Genomic DNA, 26,196 nt, shown 5'->3' with positions numbered 1-26,196 from the left:
AGGTGGTTAGTAGTAAGGAGAAGCTGAGAAGATAGTGTGCAGGGGTGGTGGAGAGATGGGGACTGTCAAATGAAGCATATAAGGGAGTCAAGGAGACCATAACAAAGGGGGAAAGTTTTTATAGAGAGGAGGAATTTTATAGAATGAATTGAGCTTTCATTGTTCTTGAAATTTTGGGCACAAGAGCCAAAGTACCTTGAATTTGAAGTAATTTGGGGTTGGGCACTGAGATTGTGCCCAGTTTGGCAGGGAGGTTTTGATCGTTTGGTAACGGGAGCGGGAGCCCCAACAAATCAGACGCATCTTCAACCACAAAAACGTCAAATAAATACTCAACAATTAAATTGATAAATTCTGACATTTTGAATAGTTATATTGTGTTGAAATTTTTAATTTAAAGCTTCAAAATATTAATATTTTTAATGTGATTGTGTTGATTTTAATATTTAAATTATAACATATAGTGTTCTCCCACAAAATCATAAAATTTCCAAAATAAAATTTAGTTAAATTAAATAAAACCCATAAATATCATTAAATTTAGAAAATCAAAAGTAAGTCTAAAAGTCAAACCCAATTAATATAAATAATATTAAACAAAACAAATACGTCACTATCCAACAGACGCCTGTCACATCTAAAGAATATTCTAAAACACTGTTACAGCCACGTCATATCATGAATCGTCCCATCCCTACTGCCAACCCAGCCGGAATCTGACGTGGTGGGTCTAGAGAATCTGACGTAGTAGGGTCTAGAAACCGTTTTGACAAGTGAGGAGCCACTCTCGGCCACTAATGCACCACACAAATTTTCGATGCAGAATTATTGGTTGATTAATATCGTTGGGAACCATAGAACCGATAATGTACTATAATTGAATTATCCTGTACGCCAGAACAGAAAAGCTTGCCGCGGTCCGAAAATACTTTCATATTTTCGTGGCCTTAGTCGCTCTGGAAACTAATTTGCTACGAGATAATCTTCAAGAAATCGATTGAACATATGAAATTCCTTAAATTTGCTCCTGAAATGTGTTGCGATCGATGATTTGAAGCGGTTGTTCTGACAGTGACCAGTCGGAGCGCTTCGAAGAATTAAAGGTATGGACAATTCAAATATTTTCTAGCAGAACGATCTTTTGTTTGGTCATTTCTGTTCTTGCTGCTCCAATTTTGTTTTGTGAGAAAAAAAATCTGCTGTAGGAATGGTCATTTGCTGATTCTTGCATTTGTGTGAGCTTATGAGATTTTTTTTTTTTAAAACTGATGGCGATTTGATATAGAGAACGATCTGTGAGCGGAAAATTTTGAGTGAGCGCTGGAAATTCTGTTTGATATTCCCGAGAGAGGGGCGCCGGATTTTTTAAATGCTTGTGTACTTTCTCTTGAGCACTAAGCATTCTTCAGTTGTGTTTCTGGATATAGTCTATCACGTATGTGTGAAAATTGGAATAATTTTCAATGAATTGAGTGTGTTTATAAGTGCACCGTGCTTGATCGATTTTTTTAATGTTTTGATTTTCCAATGGGATGGCTTACATAATCAAAGGATGACGGTGAAATTCCGGGCAAATTAAATTGCGAGCTTTGTTGCTACCTTTTGTTCTGGAATTACAGATGCTGACTGGCAGTGTTTGAATTACATAATGGAAACTCTTCACATTAGCTGCAGCTCTTATTATAGCGCTGCTATACCCATCGAGTCTTTGTCATTTTTCCCATCTCTTTGGTGCCTGCATTCAATGCATTGAACATTCTGCAGGACTAACAGGGACATTAAGTGTACAAGAGCATAGAGAATAAAAACAGAGCTTGAGCCAAGGGGGTTAGTTAAACTGGTTGTCACTAGTGTGGTTGGACATTTGGCTAGTTACATGCTAGGAGGTACCTCATTTGAATCCCCTGGGTCTTGCCTACACTGATGGGTTTACCAGGGATGGTAGCTACAAATGTGGCGAAGCGTACCTTGGGGTTCCTGTAAAGTTTTTCTTGGAAAAAAAAAAAAACAAAAACAGAACTTCTAGCAGGGGTTCCTGTGAAGTTTTCCTCGGAAAAAATAAAAACGAAAACAGAGCTTCTAGCAGGGCTAGTATAACATCGATAATTAGAAATGATAGTGAATAAAGTGCAGTTTCTGTTCCTGGTCTGTCTTTTGCTGTGGGTTCATTATCACGAAGTCTGCATACACTGGTTCACCTAATAACCGTAGGCAAACCAATCCTAGTCACTATTAGGAAGCCTTTTTGTTCAGATTGGTGCTTTTTCAGTCTAAGGGTTATGTCCCTAAAAGGTAGATACTGCTATCTACTCAACAAATTTGCACAAATTCCAAGAAGATCAGCACACAAAGACCCACTCCTTAGCTGCTCGTAAACAGTCAAGAGCAAGGATAAGATTTAATGATAATTTAAAGTGGTTGAGATCAGATCTGCAAAGGTATTTGTAATAGGAGACTAGTGAAGAAGAGTGGATTGAATGTGCGCTGTAAGTGACGTTAAATCAAAATAAATATATGTTAAACCAACCACAACACTGTAACAAATTTAACCAATGAACATCCAATAGATTCAAGAAATAAACATAATTAGATCAAATCACATGTAACCCAAGAGATTGATTGCATCATAGTGGGTGACAGGTGATAGGCTGCCATAGGTCGCCTCGCATGCAATGGTAGTACCGTAGTAGTGATGTGAAGTCTGGAAGATGAAGAATCAAGACTTATGCTCTGCTACAAATTGCATTGGGATGAATGCTGTCTTTTTCTTCATTTGTTGGCTATCTTTTGCGGGGACATAATTAACTAAAACAGCCAACTATCACCACCTTGACCATGATGACAAGGAAAACTTAGGCTTTCATTCCTAAGCCAATCATTGACAAGGGTGATAAAATCTTTGAAATTTGAAACCAAGAAGAGTTAAGGTTTAGGGTCAGGAGGCTTAGGATTCTATCATTGTAATGAAGCTTGAGAAGCAGAATGTCTTCTGAGATCGCATCTCTTCTTTCCTGCATTTTGTAGTGACCTGCAGGTAGCTTAGGGAGAGGATCCAACGGAGACCCTATAAGCATAGTGACTGAAACACTAACAAATTGAAAGATCTATCTTGGGAGAGATATTCTCTAGTGAGACTGTGAAAAAATTCCCTTCGAAAACCACGTAGTACAAGCCATCTAGAGAAACAAAACAATGGCACTGGGGTAGAGCAATTTCTATCATATGGAGCCTACAAAATACCCATATAAACTCAGTGGATTTCTGTATTGCCAAACACCCATTAATCATAGCTGCAAACTTTTCACACTTGTGAACCCAGAGGGATAATGTCTCCCATGGTGGATTTTTAATGCCAGTTCCAATGAAGCGACCTCCTGTACACCATAATCTAAATGCCTCCTGTGCAGACATAAGAAATGTTGGTTGCAAAACCTCCTCCCCATGAGGGAGAGAGGTCCTGCTCCACTCACCGTTTGCTCCACAATTGCAGACAGACCTTCACTACAGGATTTAGTATTGGCTAACACCATCACCTTTGTCTCACACTATATGATCAAGCAATAGTGAATAGGCATGGAGTAGGTGGATTGTACCCATAATTTTCAGATGTGATGTCATAATGATACGAAGGATTTCTGCCGGAGGGTCCTGATAATTTGTTGCACCATGCCATCAATATAATATGATACCGCATTTTCAAAACAGCCTTGTTAGCCCAAAAACCTGGCCATAATGAAAGTGTCCAACTGGTTTGAATTCCCATGACACTTGTAATTATGGTACGGGGGGAGTAATTAGAGTGCATATTGATCAAAAGCTCCCCTTGTTTAAATCTTGCACCGCAATTTGCTTGTTTATTGGCTTCAAAATTGTTGTTTCTAAGGACATGGAAGATGGGATAGTCTTCTAATTGGGATAATAAACTAAATATTCTTTGAAGAAGAATGGTGAGTCTGGTGTCTCCAGGACTGGAACCAAACTTCAGATGATAAATTAAAATATAGGAATGACCTACAACAAGTATTGGGCATACATTTAGTGAGGAGGCTTGAAGGAGACCTTGATACAAACCATAGGCATCTACTTGGTCATTAGAGGCTGCTCCAAGTCCCCATGGACAAGAAATTTCTAATTTTGCTCCGAGGCAATAGATTACCGCATTCCTGTTACCCCTAGGTAAAGAGAGAAGTTGATTGTTTCCTGTTATACAATATACTAAACTGAAACTGTAAAATTTGTAGAAACTAAACGTAGACTAGCAATGTTCATCATTCATTAAAGACAAATAACACATGAATAGTCTAAGTGAGTATAAGTTTAATATACTAACCAATTCTATAATTTATTTATTTAGACACTTGAATAGAGGGGTTACTATGTTAATTTACTTGCTGTCTTGCTAAGTAACCGGATTCGTTCTATAGGGCCCGCGAATCCGAATCCGTCGTGTCCGACATGATTCTCTCGAAATTCGTGTCCAAAAAACATGACACGTCGAATCCCCCCAGCGTGTCACGATTTTGGAAATCGTGTCCTGTTTTCCAGCGTGTCACGATTTTGGAAATCGTGTCCTGTTTTCTAGCGTGTCACGATTTTGGAAATCGTGTCCTGTTTTCCAGGACTCGTTAGGTGGCAAAAGTGACCTGCGCGGGTATGAAAAGGCCGCATTTGGTCATTACAGCCACGCATATTTTCATTTGGAAAGCGTTTTGGCAGCTTAATGATCAAGTCTAGGCCCTAGTATTGATATGCTATTCATGGTAATGTTAAATTCTTAAAGTAAAAGTGACATTCTCCTTAATCTTCATTTTCATCCTTTTACTTAAATTAAGGAGAATGTCACTTTTACTTAAATTTTTAACATTACCATGAAATGACTCAGGATGTTTGAGAGTGGTTCCAGCTTCATTGGATTTCATATGGAGGAAGTAACATTTTAGATTTCATTCAAAATCCAGCAGACTTATCAGTTTTTCAGGATTTTACGATTGGGGGATTGCAATATTTCCGTTGAATTTTGTCATGTATTAGGGTATGGAACTCGTATTTAATCAAGAGCACCAAACCAGGAGCTTCTAAAAATGTTGTTCCCGCTCTCGTTTTCGCTCCTGCTCCCCACTTTTGCTCCCGCTCCCAAGTAACACTATTCCTGATGATATGGGTCTGGACACCAGTGTTGAGTTGGCATTGGCCAACATGGATCTCAATTATTCAGTGCTAGAGCCTGTTAGATTTGATGACTTAGAGGGGTCATCCTCCACACTAGCAGATGCAGAGGTGACTATGGATACAGGGGAGGAGGAGGATGTAGAGGAGAGCAGTGGGGACCGTGATGATGAGGACATTGATGCTGATTGATGCCTTGAGGCTTGTATACCTGTAGTTGTTTTATATTTTCTATTTCTATTTGCCATTGGCATTGCACCAGCACTACCTATGTAACACATTTTGGTTTGATGACTTAATGAGAAAACTATAGTTATCAGTGTGTTTATCTTACTATCTTGTAGTTGTAAGTTGTCTTTCAGTTATGAATTATGAAACATGATTTATGTGACCAGTACCACTGACATGTATTTGAATTTTGTATGTACTATGCATGCTAATAGCTATAGATGAAGATCTATGTTTGAAATCAATAAATTTGTATCATTAATTAAAATTTGTACAAGAAATATCTAATTTTTAATATATATATATATATATATATATATATATATATTTTTTTTTTTTTTAATAAAATAATATATAATGAATCCTATGTGTCCTGTTCCGGGGGGTCAACGTGTCCAAATCCGACACCACGAATCCCGAATCCTACGAATCCTGAATCTCCGTGTCAGGTGACTTAGCTGTCTTGTGACTGCAGATTGGAAAATCTGTAGAAAACTGCAAAAAAAAGCAGCAATAACCCCTTAAAAATGCCACCCAATAGTGCCCAAGCACTCTAGACTGAATATCTAAGGGTGGGGAAATTAGAAGATTGGATGTAGATGATTTAATCACTCCTAAACCCCAAACCTACAACATAAATAAATTTCTAGCAAGCTAGAAATTCAGTTGCAGAGGTCTTGGGGTCAAACCCCACTGGATGAAAACCCAGAAATAATTTCCAGCTAAAATATAAAACATATTAACTAGGAAAATCAAATGGGAACTAATTACAAAGTTATCATGACAGAACTTACATGAAACGAGCCTTGTACCTTGAATTTTCCACAAAATCTGAATATGATATTGCTGTAATTTACTGCAGATCTGCAAGACGTAACTCAATATACCTGTGAAGGTAATGTGTATGAAAAAGCAAATCAAAGTATATTGATCCCTTGGTTTGGATCTAATTTTATAGCTCAAAATCCCAAGGGTTACTAGCTAAATTATGATAAAACTTTAAAAGCAAGCTAGTAAAATAAACTTTTTTTTTTTTTTTTTTTGGATTTTAAAATAAACTTTAGTTGTTGGGAAATGGCTTACCTTGGTCACAACTTTACCTTTAAGATGGTTGGGTTGTGAATCACATTCACCTTTAAGTTGGTCATGTACTTTGTACAGTGAAGTGGCTTGGACTCGAAGAGAGTGTGTCGTCCCTACCTATGTCTAAGATCTTTCACAACGTTTTGGATCCAACTAGGAATGACCTCTAGTGAGACATCTCCAATATTTGGGTCGACTATGTGGTAAGAGAGATCTTCACTCATTTGAAGCTATCCCTTATAAGGATTGGTCCAACCTTCAGTTTTAACTCGCTTTAACCTACAATAAGGGGAATGAAGATGACTAAACCTTGTCCATCTCTCCATGTGGCTGTTTGGCCCCTCAATGGATTGTCCCTACAATGCTTGTGTAATCCTTACTAGTTGTTTGTTATCTTATGAACCCCTCTACAACATGTACCAAGAAAAAATGAAATTAGAAAAACTAACCCAGACAATAGAGACAAAGTGCTTGCAAAATAAAGGTTCTATTATGACATGTATTGATCTCACAATTCAACAACAACTTAAAGAGAATAGAGGATAGTCTTTTATAATTTACTTTGTAACGGTTAGATAAAGGCTAGTTTAATCTCTCTCTTTAAAAATAATATTTTACCTGTCATCCACATGTTGGAGACTAAGTAAATTACATCAAAATAAATTTTCAATACATGAATTTGTCCATTAGGAATTCAACTTGGCTCAAATGTCCCTTGGGAGTCCAACGTTCCACTTGCGTTGACCCTATAAAGACAAAAGGTAGGAATAGTAGTCAAAAGATGCTTAATGTTCCACTTGGATGACCCAATGACTAGCTTGCTTAACTCAACTTGCTTGCTTGGAGTGATTTTGGTCCATGAAGAAATCGACCTGTTCTTGGTAGTTCCATTTGGTTCTTTAGAGGAGAATTTGACTTTGCAATGATTACTTTCTTGTCCACTTGAGATGTAATGGCTTGCCTGACCCTCAAACGGTTAGATGACCCCTAACATTCCTCCTTGTTTGACTTTAACGACTAGTTAGAGGGTTGGTATGTTGGCTAGATCTTCAACAAACTTGAGAATTTGAGGATTCCGTCACCTAGGTTTTTTTTGGCTAATTTTTTACATAACTTTTGGCGTCAAGTTTTCCCCTTCATGCTAGGTGTCTTGACCCCACATGGCATCTAGTGAAGGCATCATTATGTGACAAATGAAGATCTCCAACGCCTTAAGGAAAATGAAAAATCTGCCACTTGGGGTTTGTCTGACAAATTGTGTAGACTACTTTGACGTGTTGTATGTCAAATTCCATCAAAATCTGCACTTGTAATGCCATCTAGAAACCCACCAACTACTAGACCACCTTCGACTACCATTTTCTTGATGATGCCTTAACATTTTGGATAAATTTCAACATGGCATGTCATCTAGACATTTTATTGAGCATTTTGAGACTAAGTTGACCTTTTGGCTTCTAGCACCACATGCATTGGGAAACATGTACTACCTCAAGAAGTGTGAACATGTTGAAAAATTGTGATTCTGGCATGTTGAAAATTGTTTGATGAATATATCATGGCCAAAAAATTCATACAAAATCAATGACACAACCATGTGGGAATAACATAAGTGCACATGGGACATGGGCTAGACTAGCCCTACAATGTGTGATCACCCCTACGAAATTGATGTCTCCACTAAACCATGAGTCCTAGCGAGGACCATCCAAATCCCCTTGATCCTATACATGGTAAAAAGGACTAGGCACTGAGCCCCAAGGGACTGGCCATGGCCAACCATAACAATCCTAGGACACCATATAGGGCCTCCACATGAGTTACAAGGCTTTTGACTAACATTTTTTGTTCTTGCAACCGTGCTGCGAAAATGAAAAGGTACATATGTACCCCTGCTGAAACGAGGGGTAATAAGCCCCAGTGTTCGCAACCATTCTACTCCAAGAGTGACATCACATCCTCTTATTTCAATAGAAAACCTATTGGATTTGAGCAACTAGTCCCCCATTTGGGTTTCATATTCTCACATTTACCACCACATTTCTGCATACCTATATTAGATATTATAATAGAAATGTGCCCCACATGGACATAACATTGGGTTTCAACTTTCTTTTACTGCACATTGATGAATAAAATTATGGGTGTTGCCATTGTTGATTATGATAATTACCTTTTGGTGCTATATGGACATAAATTTAGGGTTCCTCACAAAGAGGCTCTTTGGTGTTTTCTTCATGAGAAAGATCTATATTGTTTTAGTGATATCGCTTTGTAGTTGATTCCTCTAAAATTTCCTAGGACATGTCGAAGTGGGCCATATCTATGAAAAATAATTTTTGTTGGAACCTCAAGGGCTAAAGCCTAGAAAGTAGATGGAGTGGTCATAGGCACAAGAGGGTGACATGATTGGGGATAAAAAGTGAGTCACTTGGTTTGGTCACTGACCACTACTTGTGCTTCTTGAGTTCACTAACAGGCCTTCAACCAAGTAGTGTGGTGACCTATCTAGACTTACGCTTGGATCTCCTCCTTTATACAATTGATAAAACATTCTTTGATAAAGGTATGAATCATACAATTTGTGTGGATTTCCAATTGCTTAAAGCAAGCAATAAAGTATCCAATTTTGCTCGTTTGGCACAACTTTGTTAGCCATAACAAAAAATAGTATATGTTTCAAAGCGAGCATATATGGTGTTTACAAATGGGGTTTAGGAATTGTACTCTCCATAGGCCTTCTTATGCCATTTCCATACCAATTCTCTTGATCCAAGTATAATACCCCCACCAAGAGTTTAAATAGGTCATCATCAATACCTTGGAGGGAAAATTAGTGTTCCATCTGGGTAACCCATCTTGTTGAGTTGGAACCATTGGATTTGTTTAGATCTACTTTAGGTAATCTGTGCCACATATGGTGTTGAAGTCTTGAAAGGATGGCCTTATGTAATGCCTGCCTCCTGTGACTGATATATCGTTGGCTTGTTGTGCCAATAGATCTTGCCAAAGATTCATTCATGGTAGCGTTTTGGTTGCAATCCTAGAGGATTTTGATACCACTTGTAGGGTACTTAAACAAAAAAAATAGTAAATCATGAGAAATATCAGATGAAATATAAATTATAGAAAGTAAAATAAGAGAAACAAGAGTATTGAACCTATAGAATATAAACACATATATTGATTATCCCACAAGGGAGTAATGTTCATGGGCCTCCTTGAGGGGTCAACATCCAAATGAGCAGAGCTTCAATACAACAAAAATACTTGACAAAACATTACATAACCTTCTACGGTCTACCTCTATAAATAGTTCCTTACTAGAAAAACCCTAACCACTTGTGGTCCTATCATTAATTAGTATTATAACCCCTCTTTTCAATAGGGGTACCCATAGTAAAATTTTTGGTGAGAAGAAAAATTTGTGGCATGGTATAACCCTTTTTCATTATTTGGTTGCATTATGATATTTGGATTGTTTTACATTTCCCAAGGCAATTCATGTTCTTCAAGGCACTTCACATATTTCGAGGCATTGGTCACACCCCCCAAGGAAATTTTGGGGCTATTTACGGCCACTTGGACTTCTCTTGGTTGTGCCATGTGGAAGGGTATGAAAGGCTCTCATCATTGGTCCTGTTTACTATAGGCACCAACCTGAGGCCTTCATACACAAAGTAATTTTGACTTCACCTGCATGCTTAATACTTCATGCATTTTGCAACATCATCATACCCTTAGCTTTCATGCTCTAGCACCTTTCCTTACTTCATACCCTAGATATACCTTCAAACCTAGTTAGATTTAGCCTTCATGATTGAGCGAACCTCATAGTATCATTGCTTGAAATATTCCTTAGCTTTCATGCTCTAGCACCTTTCCTTACTTCATACCCTAGATATAGCTTCAAACCTAGTCAAATTTAGCCTTCATGATTGAGCGAACCTCATAGTATCATTCCTCGAAATATAATGCCAGACCAGTGCACTTCACAGTATCACAACCCCAAGACAACATGTTGAAATTTCTAAGTTTGACACGTTAGAAACCCTTCATGTACTTTACTGATTTATTCCTACCTACTTGTTCTGTTTATTAACAAGTTATTTACCATGTAAATACTGGAAATAAATACAAGTACATGCTCAACACATTACAGATCATCAACTGAAGGAAATAGAAACAAGCACACAAGTGACACTGTTGTTTATGGACTAATGTCCTCGGAAAAACCCAATGCGGGAAAACCGGGGAAGCTATCTGAGGGTTTGATTTATTAAGCAATTTCAGAATACAATTTGGGTGCCAAATCCGGCTCACCCAACCAAGAAAAATCTCGGCAGTAGTACCTATCTACTAAGAAGCAGATATTTCGGCTGAAACCTCGGATAAACAGTGCGATAGTTCCACAACTCCAATCTGCCCCACGAAACCCCAACATTAGCCTCTAGGGACTGCGTCAACCTTTCTCTGGCCCAACATTAGCCCAACGTCACTCTAGCTTGGCCTGCATAAGGCTCTGGAGGCACTGTGTCAACCCTCTGGCCCTCTGAGGCACTACGCATATCTTGGCTGGCTCTGCGTGAACCCCGACTGGCTCTGCATCTCTCTCTCTCCGGCTATTGCGCTAATCCTCCAGGTGCTATCTCTGGCTCTCTGCTTTTGTATTCACTGCCCCTCAGCTGCAACTTTGATCACTCTCTCAACTTTCTCAGCAAACCCAGCCCTAGAAAGTCGAAATCTTGATCTCTTGATGTGTTCTCCAAGTGACCCTCAAGCCTCCTCTTATACTTTTATCGTTGACAAATCAACGACCGAGATTAAGTCCCTAATCAACGGCTAAGATTAAATCTGGCTTGATTCATGACTTTTGGACCATTCTAACATAGTTTTATATTAATTCACATTAATATTTTAATTTCCCTAAGTTTAGACTTAGGGATTCCATTAAAAATATTAATTATTTTAATATCTCCCAAATTGTCTAGAATTTGCCCAAACCCTTTTTGGGCATTGGAGATCTCATGTGTCTTAGCCTCTCCACCAATTTTCGTGGCTAGAGCACATCCAATGCTACCCCAAATCAACACTCCCTCTTAGTGAGGACTGTGCTCTAGCAATACTCCTCACTGAGTATCACCCTGATCATTTGGCATCGGTCCCTGTGCTGATGCTAGGCCTGTTGCCCATCATCTGCACTGTTGCATCCTATACTGCTACCCATGGCCCTGCCACTGCCACTGCTGCATCCGTATTGCAACTCCCTCTGCATCCGTGTTGCTGCCCATGGCCCTGCCACTGCCACTGCTGCATCTGCACTGCAACCCCTCTCATCATGCTGCATCATTCTGCCCATAGCACTACCACTGTTAACTGCTGCATTGCAACTTAGTTTCTGAGAAGTAAGTAACTGATCTCCCAACTCTGACATCTTCGTCAAGCTAGAAACACTCCTGATGTTGAAGCTCCCTCTGTCACTGACAAGTGCTCCCTCTCTGACCTCTGCGCTGCTGTAACAACTCCAGCATCTCACATTGTTGCACACCTCTCTTTGCCATCCTGCACTGGCGCAACACTCCCGTGCCTCTCGCACTATTGCAGCCTGCTAGCCTCGCGTTGTCCTGGGAATCATGTACTGTAGCTCCCTGTGTCGCTACATCTACTTCTGTCTCTACTGACATCGCCAATACTGCTACTCCTCTTCGAGGCTTCCGTAGCAAGGTCTAATCCAAGAGGCTGGGTACCTCGAGGATCCTGCCCCTCATCGCTTGTAGTCCTCCTGACTACAGCTCGATGTCTCCCCACTTCTTCTGAAGTGGCACATGAGCACTCATGGCACAATCATCGTCTGTCTCCACTTCCTTCTCTGCCCTTGCTGGCGCTACCTTGGTCTCGGAGGCCTCTCCCTTACTCTTCTTCCTTGGACACTAGGTCGCATAATGACCCAGCTCCCCACAGTGGAAGCATTTGACCTTGGAGAGGTCCTTCTTCTTTCGTTTCTCCTGCTTTCCCTCAGATGCTAGGGCAACATCCTCCTCCTCCTCCTCCTTGATTCTTATCCCCTTGCCGCTGCTTTCCGCCTTGCTGAACCTTTTGATCTCTTATTGGTTAAGAGCAGCCCACATTTCCTCCCAATCTGGAAGGGTCACCCTGCCTAGTATGCTCTGGACAAACACCTCCCAGTCTTTTGAGATTGCGTTCAGGGCTGTTCTCACTAGGAATTTTGGATCTGGTGTTGCCCCTATGGAAGTCAGTTGATTCCAGATCTCCTTCAATCGACCGAGGAATGGGTTGATCTGTTCTCCCTTTTGCATCTGGTATGATCACAGTTGATTTTCTAGTAGCATCTTCCTTTGCACAGAAGTATGCTGATACAAGTTGGTCAGGGCCTCCCACATCTCCTGTGTCGTGTTCTTCTCAGCGATATGTGGTACTATATGATCCTTGACCCTGTTAAGGATGATACTCTTAGCCCTCACCATTGAATCCTCGTACCTGTCGTTATCAGCCAAGTCAACTGGGATAACTATTGTCCTCAAGGAGAAGTGCTTGACACGATTCTTGTCTAGTACGGATAAGATTCTGGCCTTCTAGACTATGAAGTTTGAGGCTCCGTCCAGTCTATCCTGGTCTCTTACTCCGTGTAGTGCCATTTCGCTGCTCCTTTACTTCCCTCCTGGAAGTTCTCGGTATGAATCCTCTGAGCCTCGATTTCCCTCCTGGAAACCCTTCTACCAATGTTGAGATGCCCCTCTACAATTGTTTGTGCAACTGCAACACTGATCTGGATTCCTTGGCTAGAAATCCACCTCAGCAGCAACTCCCTCTACCTTGGCCTTGCCCTGTTAGGTATTGTTCTGAGTACAGTACCCCACCAACTCCACTCTGCAACTTACCCACAACCTTCTAAACCCCGACAAACTGAAGGTTAGAGCTCCTAGGCTCTGTGCAATCCCAGCACCGGCAAATCAACCTCCTCAGCCAACTGCGTCAGCCCTCCTGGCCTCTGCGTGGCTTTGTGTGAGCCTGCCTTTGCCTCCCTCAGCCTCTGTGCTGCCTCTCCCTGGCTTAATCTTGATGATGTAGGCACTGCGTGACCCCTTCCTTGCTGCTACTCTGCTAGGAACAACTTCTGTCACTCGGGACAACTGTTTTCTGCTACTGCTGCTTTGTTCCGCTGGTGTCCTTAGTTCTCCTGTGATCTGCAACCACGCTCTGATACCATGTTGGAATTTCTGAGTTTGACACGTTAGAAACCCCTTCATGTACTTTATTGATTTATTCCTACCTACTTGTTCTTTTAATTAACAAGTTATTTACCATGTAAATACTAGAAATAAATACAAGTACGTGCTTAACACATTACAGTTCATCAACTGAATGAAATAGAAACAAGCACACAAGTGACGCCGTTGTTTTTGGACTAATGTCCGCGGAAAAACCCAATGCGGGAAAACTGGTGCAGCTATCTGAGGGTTTGATTTATTAAGCAGTTTCAAAAGACAATCTAGGTGCCAAATCCGGCTCATCCAACAGAGAAAAATCTCGGCAGTAATACCTCTGTACTCGGAAGCAGATATTCTGGCTATAACCCCGGATAAACACTTCGGTAGCTCCACAGCTCCAATCTGCCCCACGAAACCCTAACGTCAGCCTCTCTCTAGCCCAGTGTTAGCCCAACATCACTCTGGCTTGGCCTGCGTCTGCCTCTGGAGGCACTGCGTCAACCCTCTGGCCTTGTGTCACCCACACTGGCCCTTTGAGGCACTGCACAGCTCTTGGATGCCTCTGCGTGAGCCCCGACTGGCTCTGCGTGAACCCTTGGCTGCTTCTGCATCCCTCTCTCCGGCTACTGCGCTGATCCTCTCGGTGCTATCTCTGCCTCTCTGCTTCTGTATTCACTGCCCCTTAATTGCAACTCTGAGCACTCTCTCAACTTTTTCAACAAATCCAACCCCAGAAAGTCGAAATCTTGATCTCTTGGTGTGTTCTCCAAGTGACCTTGAAGCCTCCTCTTATACTTTTCTCGTTGACAAATCAACGGCTGAGATTAAGTCCCTAATCAATGGATAAGATTAGATTTGGCTTGATCCATGACTTTTGAACCATTCTAACACAGTTTTATATTAATTCACATTAATACTTTAATTTCCCTAAGTTTAGACTTAGGGACTCCATTAAAAATATTAATTATTTTAATATCTCCCAAACTGTCTAGAATCTGCCCAAACTCTTTCTGGGTATTGGAGATCTCATGTGCCTTAGCCTCTCCAGCAATTTTTGTGGCTAGAGCACATCCGATGCTACCCCAAATCAACACAACACACTTCACAACATCATAGACCTAGTCCTTCATAGTTTACCCTTAACACTCTAAGAAAACTCGTTAGACTCCTCTTTCTGCTTGCACACGTTTAAACCCCAAGAATGCTACTTAGCTCCTCTTGTGCACCTTAGATCTCTTTTGCGCACTTGTATTTGATCTTCTTGATTGGATACATTTAAAATGCACTGATCTATCCTTTATTTATAGTGTTTATGTGTTAGCTTATGGCGCTAACTTGTAAAAATTGGCTGAGCTGACCTATACTTTCTGGGTGGGCTGAATTGACAATTCTTTTCATATTTCCTCATTCCTATGGAGTTAGAGGGAGTGCCATATACTATTGGAAAGGTATCGGAATAAGTTTTTCAACCATATATCCTATGCTCCCATTTGAGCTAGGTATTTAGAGTAAAAAGTCCTTCAAAGATAGGGTATCCAATTTGGGCATTAAAAGTCCAAAAACAATATCTCCAACAATCTCCATCTTGCAATTTTTATCTTGGACATCTGTAGTTTCCCTTTGTATTTGAGATCAATGACCACAATATTTCCAACGCTCATTGGCTGAGAGATTACTCATCCTTAGGTACTGGTCTCTCCCCTACAATCCATTATTCTAGATAACCAACCTATGGAGGGTCATTCTTCTTGATATCCTCTCATCCTTATTATTCCCTTGACTCTATTGCCTTGCATATTGGCACTGAACTTCTCATGCTCCATCACCATTATTTCCTTTTGTCTTAAAACCCAACTTGATCATTGGGGTTACTTGTGATATCACCCTGCTCCTTATTACTTATGCCCTAGTGATTTTAAGGGAGTCACCTTGGAGGAGAGCTGGCATAAAGAGGAAAGGTAGGTTGCTAAGGTGACAGTGGGTGATTTATCAAGGTTCCATCTGGATTGTATAGTGTGGGTTGGAGCTTTTACCATTCTAATGTACAATTTGAGGGGTAACATATCTAATCTTGCCACTTGATTCCTCTTGACTCCATAGCTCTAATTGGATATTGACACTGATCTTCATATTCCTCCATAACTTGCTTCAAAGAACCCTATAAACTCCAAAAAACTGTTTTACTAAAGCTATTGTCAACATCACCTTGTGCTTATTTGATCAAGCCTTGGTGGTCCTAGTAGGGAACCCCCTCTTGAGTCGGAGGAAAGCCATCGTAAAGTGAGAGGACAGGTTGCTGAGGTGATAGTGGGTGACCTTTCCTAAAAGGTTCCTGTTGGATGGCCCCTTTTTCCTTCTTCCTGTGCTTCTTTAGCCACAAAAGTCATTGGCAAAATTCCCATTCTCTGGCTGTTAGGCGATTAGTCCCAATTGCCTATTAACATATCATTCATCAGTCTATGAAATACTGCAAATGTTTATCCTTAATTCTGTATCAGATCTGAAGGAAATTCAGAAAAAAGGAAGTGCTTAAATTTTCAAAGGATATCAGTGAAATTATGGGAAAATTAAATTTGGAAGTTTGTCGTTATGACTTCATAGCTATTTAGTATGGTTCAATTTTAAATATTTTGGAGATCCTTGATATTACTTGATTACAGAAACTGCATTACTAATAGACACTCTTCACCGTTCTTTCCATGATCAAAAACATTTATGTCCACTGTAGTACGTATAACAATTTCCTTGTTTATTGCTAAAAATTGCAGCAGAAACAACGGGAAGTTGGTTAAAGTTTAAACTCTGAAAATGGTGTTCGTCATGAAGGGAATTCAGGGACAAGCAAATATCATATCAGACATTCTCAAGGATACCTGTGCAGATTCTTGTGTTGGATCTCTGGTTTGGACCAATCAGAAAGTATCCACTGTTAGATTGAGAAAATCGAGCTTATGGGGAACACTAGAGCCATTGAAAGCAAACTGTATGCATTTAAAAGGAAGGAAATACTCTGGCTTGGCTGTAATGCCTGGTGTTTGTCGTTGCCAAGCAGTCGCAACTCCTAATACAAAGACCAAACAGGTAAATTCTGTGAACTGGACATATTAAGCTTTTGGAAGATAGGTCATGATTGGACTTGGAATCATCAGTGTCATTTTGGTGGGATTTTTTGAATAAACTGAATGTTCTTCCTATGGTTCTGTCAACCTACAGAGGGTATTCACATTTGGGAAGAATCGGAGTGAGGGTAACAAGAATATGAAGTCTTTGGTGAGTTTTGTTCATTCTGCCCATGTTTTTTTATGGAAACAATGTCTATAGTAACTTATAGTTCTCTTTTCACTAAGTTACTGTGTTACGATGGGTGTATCTATGCTGTCAAAATCACATTACACTTAAACCACATTACACTTAATACAAGCTGACTAAACCACACATCCCTAGGCTGAAAAACTCTCATTTTTATCTTTAATTTTTAATTTTTTAAACAAACTTGGTGTGATCATGGCTTCTCCAATCCAATAGCAATTGATCCTTGTCATATGGTAATTATTCTCATTATTCCTCGAACACTTGTGATCCCAAATGAAACCTATTAATTTTCCTATATGGGCTACATCATTTATGTTTTAATATTATAGATAGAAATTGTTGAGTTTTAAATGATTTGGTATCATTTAATTTTGATTTTGAGCTGGCCAAGCTCAGCGCTTGAAAGTCACTCCATACAAGGAAACCACATTCTCACTATGGTTTGGAAGGATCACACTGCCTGTTTCTGCTTTTGAAGTTATGGTAATCACAATTTGTATGTTCACAATTTTTGATCCAAATAAAACAGGACACTCACCAAACCACATGCCCTTAAAACCTCACAAACCTCTGCTTTCTTGCTCACAAACCTCTGCTTGCTTTGAAAGAAAGGCTGGTTACTGTATACGTATATTAATGATATTTACATTTTGAAAGTTAAAATTGATTAGATATTACATTTAGATTGTAGAATTAAATTCCTTGCCTATGTTCTTCTGACAGTTGGGAGGAAAAGGTGCAAATCTGGCAGAAATGGCCAGCATTGGCCTTTCTGTACCTCCAGGCCTCACAATCTCAACAGAGGCATGCCAAGAATATCTAGAGACTGGAAATAAGCTTCCAGAAGGTCTATGGGAAGAGGTATTAGAGGGTCTCAAGACAGTGGAAAATGATATGAATGCTACTCTTGGTGATCCATTTAAGTCTCTACTGCTGTCTGTCCGGTCTGGAGCTGCGGTAAACGAGCATTTCTATTTTTTGAATCTTGTTGTTGGAGTTCATAGGATAAACAGGAAATTTTTCCTTTTCCAGAACGATGTGATTTAGAGGTAGATAGATAAGAACTTCATGAGTAAAGAGGTAGTTTTATTTGTAGGCTATCCTCCTTTGTCATTGCAAATATGTTGTGTCCTTTTGTGTATAGATTTCAATGCCTGGTATGATGGATACTGTGTTGAACTTGGGCCTTAATGATGAAGTTGTCATTGGTTTGGCTGCCAAAAGTGGGGAACGCTTTGCTTATGATTCATATAGGCGTTTTTTAGACATGTTTGGTGGTGTGGTAAGTTGTGCCTTATTAAGACTTTTCAATTTTTTCCCAGAAAAGAGTAACTTGCAATTAATTATAAGCAGCACATGGCCCTGTTTTCTTTCTTATTGAAGAAATTTCCTCTATGAAGGTTATGGGCATCTCACATTCCTTGTTTGAGCAAGAACTTCAAAGTTTAAAGGCTGCAAAGGGAGTGACACTTGATACAGACTTAACTGCCGATGATCTGAAACAGCTGGTAGTTAAGTATAAGGATGTTTACGTACAGGCCACGGGTAAACAATTTCCTGCAGGTATAGTGAAAAACTGAAGTTCTTCCTTGGTTGTCATGAAGTGGGGTGAAGTTGTTTTCCCATACATGAAAATATTTTGGGAGAGCTATAAATTGTAAATGATGCCGATGCAGATCCAAAGGAACAGCTATATTTGTCAGTTCTGGCTGTTTTTAATTCGTGGAATAGCTCACGTGCCATCAAGTACAGAAACATAAATCAAATAACAGGTTTAAAGGGAACTGCAGTTAACGTGCAATCCATGGTTTTTGGAAATATGGGTTCAAATTCAGGTACAGGCGTCTTATTCACCAGGAATCCCAGCACTGGTGAGAAGAAACTTTATGGGGAGTTCCTTATCAATGCTCAAGTGTGTACTATACCACTCTGCCATTTACTTCTCTAGGACTTACTGCATCCCTTCTGGTTGGCATCTAAATCTATTTATAAAATGTTTCATTCCTTCTGGTTTTCTGGCTAACCTTTTGCTTAATTTATATTTATCTACAATGGATTAGGGAGAGGATGTGGTTGCTGGCATTCGTACACCAGAGGATTTGGACACAATGAGGCAGTGCATGCCAGAAGCCTACAATGAGCTTGTGGAGAATTGCAAGATCCTAGAAAAACACTACAAGGATATGATGGTAAGTGCTAGTTTTTCTTTTGGGAAGATCTAACAGTGGCAATACCTGCATAAAAAATAAAGCATAACAAACTTCCCAGATCTCCTTGCAAATCAGTTTTGCATTGTCTGGACAAATGCTTACATTTGTTCCTTTAATGATGAGAAAGGACATATGATGAGACCAGAAATTGTCTCTTCTGATTGCTTGAATTCAAAATTATGTTCTCAAGAAATTGGAAGTGTTGACTGAACCTATTTTTCTTTATTATATTCGAAGGGCACATTATCTTGTAATTTAGCAAAAACACGGACATAAAGTATACTGCAAAAGACTAGTAAGCAAGGATTAGTAATACAGATACGATCAAGAAATGGAATAGTGATAACTGTTAGGAAAATTCATTTTCTTGTCTTGTTTATGTGGTTTAGATCAGCCATTATAATTTCTTAGCTAATAATTGAGTTTCTTCTCATCTTATATGGATACATCGTTTCTTTATTGTAATTTTCTCTGTTTGTATATGCCTTGAAGTTATTTAGAATGGCATCTAGAAACACAGGTTCTGACATGGTTCTGGCATCCTTGAAGGATATAGAATTTACTGTACAAGAGAACAGATTGTGGATGCTGCAATGTCGATCTGGAAAGCGCACAGGTACAGGTGCTGTCAAGATTGCCGTTGACATGGTAAAGGAAGGGCTTGTTGGCAGTCGCTCTGCAATCAAAATGGTTGAGCCAAGACACTTGGACCAGCTTCTGCATCCTCAGGTTGGTGATTTGAAAAGTATCCTTTACCTTTGGTCCATTGGGGTTAGGATGTTTATGACCATATGCTGGTATTACCTTTTGTTGAGATTCCGTGTAGGTGCTGTGTTTGAAGAACTACCTTATACCTTTTGAGTTGAATGAAATGAATAGTGTGTGCCTTATCCTTACAATGATATCCACTAGCCTTATATGTGTGGTTGATATTTCTCTAATCAGTTCAATGATCCATCTCGCTACAAAGATAGTGTGATTGCGACTGGTCTACCTGCTTCACCTGGAGCAGCAATTGGACAGATTGTATTCAATGCAGAAGATGCAGAAGCTTGGCATGCACAGGAAAAAGCAGTGATCCTGGTAAGCTTATATGATAGACATGTCTTTCCATTGAACTTAAAGGAGCCAAAAAATATATTATTCTTGCTAGAAACTGCATCAGCATTGATGTATTGACTACAATGTTTTGACATGCCCTCTTTAGGGGTTGAACTTTACAAACTAAAGTCACATGCAGTTGTCATGGCCACTAATAGCCCTTAGGTATAACATTGATCTCAGAGAAAGGGTACTAAGTTGTTTATTTTGGCTGAAGGTACGGAATGAAACCAGTCCAGAGGATGTAGGTGGTATGCATGCTGCCACAGGCATACTGACTTCCAGGGGAGGCATGACCTCACATGCTGCCGTTGTTGCCCGTGGGTGGGGAAAATGTTGCATTTCAGGCTGCTCTGACATACGTGTTAATGAAAATGAGAAGGTCAGATACCTTCTTTTGCAACTTATATTAAAATACTCAATCTAGCCCACTTCAGTAATTTCGGCATGTTAAGTCTCTATCACCACTTAGCATATATTCACTAATATAATTTTCTGCCCTAAATTTGGATACCATTACTCTAACATTAAAATTTTGTTTGCCTACAAATCTATATGGTTGACAGTTGCAAAATTGGAATACCAAGCCTCAATCAACAATTGTGACTGCTCAGGTGAAAGGATACGTTGCTAATGATGTACCTCTATTATTTGCAGACTCTGACAGTTGGAAAGCATGTACTAAGGGAGGGTGATTGGATATCCATCAATGGAACAACTGGAGAGGTCATATTGGGTAAACAGCCTTTATCTCCTCCGGCAATCAGCGGTGATCTGGGGACATTCATGACCTGGGTCGATGAACAAAGACAACTCAAGGTAGTTCAAGTTATTACACTGAACAAATGCTCAATGATTATTTTCTATAACTAAACATTTTGTAAACTTTGTAGAGGTTATGAGAAGAATGTATCACTATAGATGAAAGATGGTTGACCTTATGTAAGTTTCCTCCTCTTAGTTATGTATTATGTCATGAATTTGAATTCTATGCTGATACCGGATATTGGTCATTTTAATTTCAGGTTATGGCTAATGCAGACACACCAGATGATGCTCTAACAGCAAGAAAGAATGGTGCCCAAGGCATTGGCCTTTGCAGGACAGAACACATGGTAAGATAAAACAAGAGCCACCAAAGTTTTTCTTGGTTTAACAAGAAACTATGTTTCTGGAGTTTAAATTAGGCATTCCATGCCTAATGGAATAGTCTGTCTATACAATAAACTAGATTTGCATTGGCATTCGTTGCAAAGACCATGTTTTGACAAATTAATTTGTTTTGCACAGTTCTTTGCATCAGAAAGTAGGATTAAGGCTGTCAGGGAGATGATTATGGCTGTCACGTCTGAACAACGGCAAGCAGCACTCGACAAGCTTCTACCTTATCAGCGATCTGATTTTGAAGGAATATTTCGGGCAATGGATGGTATGCTCTTCTTTTCTTGCATCTTATTTTATTGCTTGGACTCTTCTCATGTTGAAGTGATAATATTTTGTTTTAGCCCGTTTTCATCAATCATTTCACATTTACAGGCCTTCCTGTCACCATACGCCTTTTGGATCCACCTTTGCATGAGTTCCTTCCAGAGGGTGATATCAATGAAATAGTTTCTAAGTTAGCTTCAGAAACTGGTATAACTGAAGATGAAGTTTTTTCTCGCGTGGAAAAGCTTTCTGAAGTCAACCCAATGCTTGGTTTTCGTGGCTGCAGGTGTGTTGCCAGGCCTTGGTTCTCAAATGCTTGTTTGATAAATGATTAAATAGCATATATACATGGTACTCTTTATAATTTTCTACTCTTTGCAGGCTTGGAATATCATACCCAGAACTAACAGAAATGCAAGTCACTGCTATTTTTCAAGCTGCCATCACAATGATCAACCAAGGTGTGAAAGTGCTACCAGAAATCATGGTTCCTCTTATTGGAACACCCCAGGCATGAAACTTAACTTCATATGTCGATCTTGCCATCTATTTTAGTTGTTGACAAACTACATTTTATATTCGAATATGGTTACAAATAATATCCTTTGAATTCATACTTTTCAGATATATATTAAAATCACCGTACTTCTCATAATGCCAACAATGTCACGCATTCTAGTTAACCACCTTTTAGGATCTTTGATCAGAAATAAAATCAATGAGATAAGACGGTAATTTTTTTTGTAAATTTGGCTGTTCACTTTGTTTGTGTTTGTCTTGGTTTCAAGACTGGTAGTTAACTAATGTAACATCCAATATCATTTCATGAGCAGGAGCTGGGACATCAAGTGGGCATCATAAATAAGGTTGCTGAGCGCATATTTTCGGAGACAAGTGCTTGTATGAAATATAAAGTTGGAACTATGATTGAAATTCCGCGAGCAGCATTGGTTGCAGACGAAGTAAGGAAACCAAAATCACCGGACAATCAACTTTTGTGAAAATTTCCAGAAATCCTTGATCACTTTAAGTCTTTCTTCGAAATGCTATGCGTATTCTTTTGATTTCCATTCAACAACTATGTTCCTTGAAAAAATTATCAACATCCACAATTTTTTTAGTTGAAAATAGCTTTCGCATCATTTAAATTTGGTAACAGATCGCAATGTTATTCTTCATACAAAACTAAATATACGGACAAATACCAAGTCTCCGAGGATTAAAAGATATGCCATATGCCACTTTTGGAGGATTGAATGCAAATGGCCCTAATCAATTTTACAAACCGGCACACTAAAAAATAATAGTAATTGCAATTAAAGGCTCAGCACATGGAGATCGGTAATCCGATAGTTAATCTTGATCGTCGTCATCATAGGGGCGTCGGTAATAGGGGCATCGTAAAGTGTTGTGTGTGCATTAACCAAAACAAACTCTCTATGACCACCGTCGCTGGAATCTGGCAAAATAAATCTACTACATTCTGATCGCTCCAGCAGGAAGCATGTCCCTTTGAGGTCACAGATTGATTCAGAGTTCCCAGAAACCACCAGGCCAGGCAGAAACTGTGAGCGGATAGCATTTCTGGGATGGAACTACGATGCAGTGCACAATTTCGTTTTAAAATGTGCCAAAAAAATGCAACGGGAAATGATGCGTTTTGGATGAAGTCTATCCCACACCCATCTCAGGCATCACTTTCATTCTTCTCCTCCATATACCCAGATTTTCAGAATGCAATATCATCAGTGAGATATTTGTGAGAGTGACAGTGCGCCGATAAAGTGGGCTCACCTCGACACCTTTCATGTAATCTATGCCTAGAATGACTTCTATTTATATCAAAGTCACCAGACTTGGAAACGGCAAAAAATTGGTGAAGCAAAAGAGCGAAGAGTTTGAAATAGGAAAAATTGGCAAATATAAAAAGTAAAGATATACACATATTTTGAAAAAAAAAAAAAAAAACATTTTTGATTGATATTCAAAAAAGCCATGTCCATAAAATGACAAATGTAAATAATGTCAGTAGATGTCCAAATTTGCACAGATGAATATGGGTTTAGAATCTAGATTGTGAACCAAAAACTGGAAGCATCTGCTTATAAAAATTAAATAGGTATAGTAAAAATACTAAGTAGAGTCTCCCATGTGTTTGGCTGCTTGACTGTCAGGGCTCTCCAATTGCAGCACATCATCCTTGCAGAGTTTGGAACTCAGCCCTTTCGGCTTGAGATGGTCTTCAGATTGGTTTCATTCTTGCATCGTGTCTAGGGCTTGGCAGACTCGATAAAGAGTAGGGACCGTTATCCTTACTTGGCATATTGCTCTTCTGAGACTATTGCCCGTTCTACTCCCTCAGGCCGAGCCAGATGTTGGTTTATAGGAGTTTCAAACCTCTTAGAGTCAGTGGGAATTCAGTTGGATCATCTCCCTCCTTTCCGATATTCCTTAGATGCTCCTGGTCACCTTTTACCTACTAGACAGGAGCTAAACAAGATCATCAGGGAGGACATCTACAGGCAGTTCGTCCAGGTCACCTAGGTCAATCCTCCAGGAGGGTTGCGCCCAAAGATGGCTTTCTACGCTGAGCACTTCTTGGAGTTGAGAGATGGGCTCATTGTTCGACCCCAGTATATGTTTCACCACTGGATGCATGCTCTTCGCATTCCTCTAGGCCAGTTCAAAGTAGGTTCTCATAGACTTCGGGTAGAGACAGACCACCGGGTGGATAGACTAGACAAACTCTGCCAGGTATGTCATTTACAGGAAGCGGAGACTGAGGTGCACTTCATCCTTGGTTGCCCTGTCTACTACGAGATCAGAGGAAGGCTTCATTGCTTGTTCAGAGATTCTCGGATCCTCGCCGACTTTTTCAAGTACCCCGATCAAAGATTTTTGGCCCTATATATGCAGGAGGCTCTTAGGTTCCGAGCGCATATTCTTTAGCCTCCCATCAGACCAGACCCCACACAAAGGATCACGACATTTTTCAGGGTACTACCTTCAAACAAGGGCACCAAGAGATCGATTGATACCAGTACGTATCCAGACTCCAGATCAATGAGGATCCGTGGAACCTCACCCTGCCACACAAGATCTCAGCAGCAGTTCCGTCTCAAATCCATTCCTGGGAGACAAACTAGGTCCTCCAACATTCAACAGCGTGTGAACCCCCCAAGATACGATTTAGTGGACAGTCTGCACTTGCCATCGACTCTTCATCGGGCCAATAGACTTTGTTGAGTTTCTTTAGTGTTATTCATTCAGCCTCAGATGTTAGGAGAGATGGGTTTGATCCTTAGACCTATTTGCTCCTGGATCTTCTCCGCTAGGGTCAGATGTTGATTTACTTCATGCATTGTATCTTTTATAGGAGACCATTTGGTTTTCCCGTTTTGTATATACATCAGTGTACTCAACAGTCCCTTTGACCTACTTTGTGGTCATTAGTTGGACATAAATATAATTATCTTATCTTATCTTATCTATCACTGCAGCAACTAATTTATTTCATCTACTTATTATTCTCAGTAAGTTATTTATGAAATTCCTTCAGCAAATATTAAAATAAATTCTACTGCAGTTATCACACAATTACCCAGAGAAAAATACATGCACAAGAATCGATCACATTGACACAGTTATTTTTGGACAATTGTCCTCGGAAAAACACAATGCGGGAAAACGGTGCAGCAGATGAGGGCTTTATTAATCTTCAGCAGCAATTGCTTTTACAAGGAATGATTTTACAGAGAAACTGAAAGAAAACACCTGAGACTTTCCCTCTGAGACTATCTGACACTTTGGAGACCCTGCTCCCACTTCTGCATCACCCCTGTGTCACTCTGATTGACCCAACGTGGCTTTGAGTGGCTCTGCTTCCCTCTGCATCAATTTGCATAGGTCCTGCGTCTCTCCTTTGGACTATGTCTCTCTTTCTGCACTGTCTTCCATTGACCGTGCGTCACCTCCTCCTCGATCACTGCCTGCTGCCAAAGCCCTCCTCTTCCTCCACCCTGCAACTCCCTTTGAAATCGATCTCGTCTTCCTTGAGAATCAAGTTTCCTTGAGAGACTGAGTATCTGGCGGTGTGTCTCCAAATGAACATTAAGTCTTCCCTTATACTTTTCCTGTTGATGAATCAACGACCGAGATTAAGTCTCTAATCAATGACTAAGATTAAAACAGACTTGATCCTCGTCTCTTAGAAGCTTCTCATCCTTATCTTTATTAATACCATTAATATTTTTATTTTCTTAAGTTTAGACTTAGGAACCCATTAAAAAATATTAATTATTTTAATAACTCCTCATCTGGATGGAATTTCTCAAAACGATTTCTGGGTCTTGGTGATCTCATGTGCATTAGCCTCTCCTCCAAATTTCAAGGATAGAACACATTCGATGCTACCAAAACTCAGCATCCAAGTCCTGAAG

At 39.8% G+C, this 26,196-nt stretch overlaps 1 protein-coding gene across 3 annotated transcripts; it reads left to right on the top strand.

The window, feature by feature from the left end:
* Positions 1–872: 872 nt before the first annotated feature.
* Positions 873–22,773, top strand: LOC149177415 (pyruvate, phosphate dikinase, chloroplastic-like). 3 transcript variants are annotated; one of them, XM_089420124.1, is made up of 17 exons: positions 873–1,103; positions 16,478–16,787; positions 16,920–16,976; positions 17,742–17,975; positions 18,163–18,300; positions 18,419–18,581; positions 18,695–18,930; positions 19,079–19,207; positions 19,778–19,957; positions 20,174–20,311; positions 20,547–20,711; positions 20,987–21,148; positions 21,355–21,444; positions 21,620–21,758; positions 21,866–22,043; positions 22,139–22,268; positions 22,591–22,773. In XM_089420124.1, the coding sequence occupies exons 2-17, from the start codon at positions 16,515–16,517 to the stop codon at positions 22,756–22,758; spliced, it is 2,580 nt and encodes an 859-aa protein (XP_089276250.1). In that variant the 5' UTR covers positions 873–1,103; positions 16,478–16,514; the 3' UTR covers positions 22,759–22,773. The 3 variants fall into 3 exon arrangements, with proteins under 3 accessions (XP_089276250.1, XP_089276249.1, XP_089276251.1); XM_089420123.1 differs by having other exon boundaries at positions 16,475–16,787; XM_089420125.1 differs by having other exon boundaries at positions 875–1,103; positions 16,533–16,787.
* The last annotated feature ends 3,423 nt before the right edge of the window (positions 22,774–26,196 follow it).

Source organism: Pinus tabuliformis, chromosome 4_1 (assembly GCF_031772625.1).
Source record: "Pinus tabuliformis cultivar Carrire ecotype Pingquan chromosome 4_1, CPIR1, whole genome shotgun sequence".
NCBI lineage: Eukaryota > Viridiplantae > Streptophyta > Pinopsida > Pinales > Pinaceae > Pinus > Pinus tabuliformis.
The sequence above is the reverse complement of the archived record's forward strand: the minus strand, read 5'-3'. Positions and strand labels throughout refer to the sequence as shown.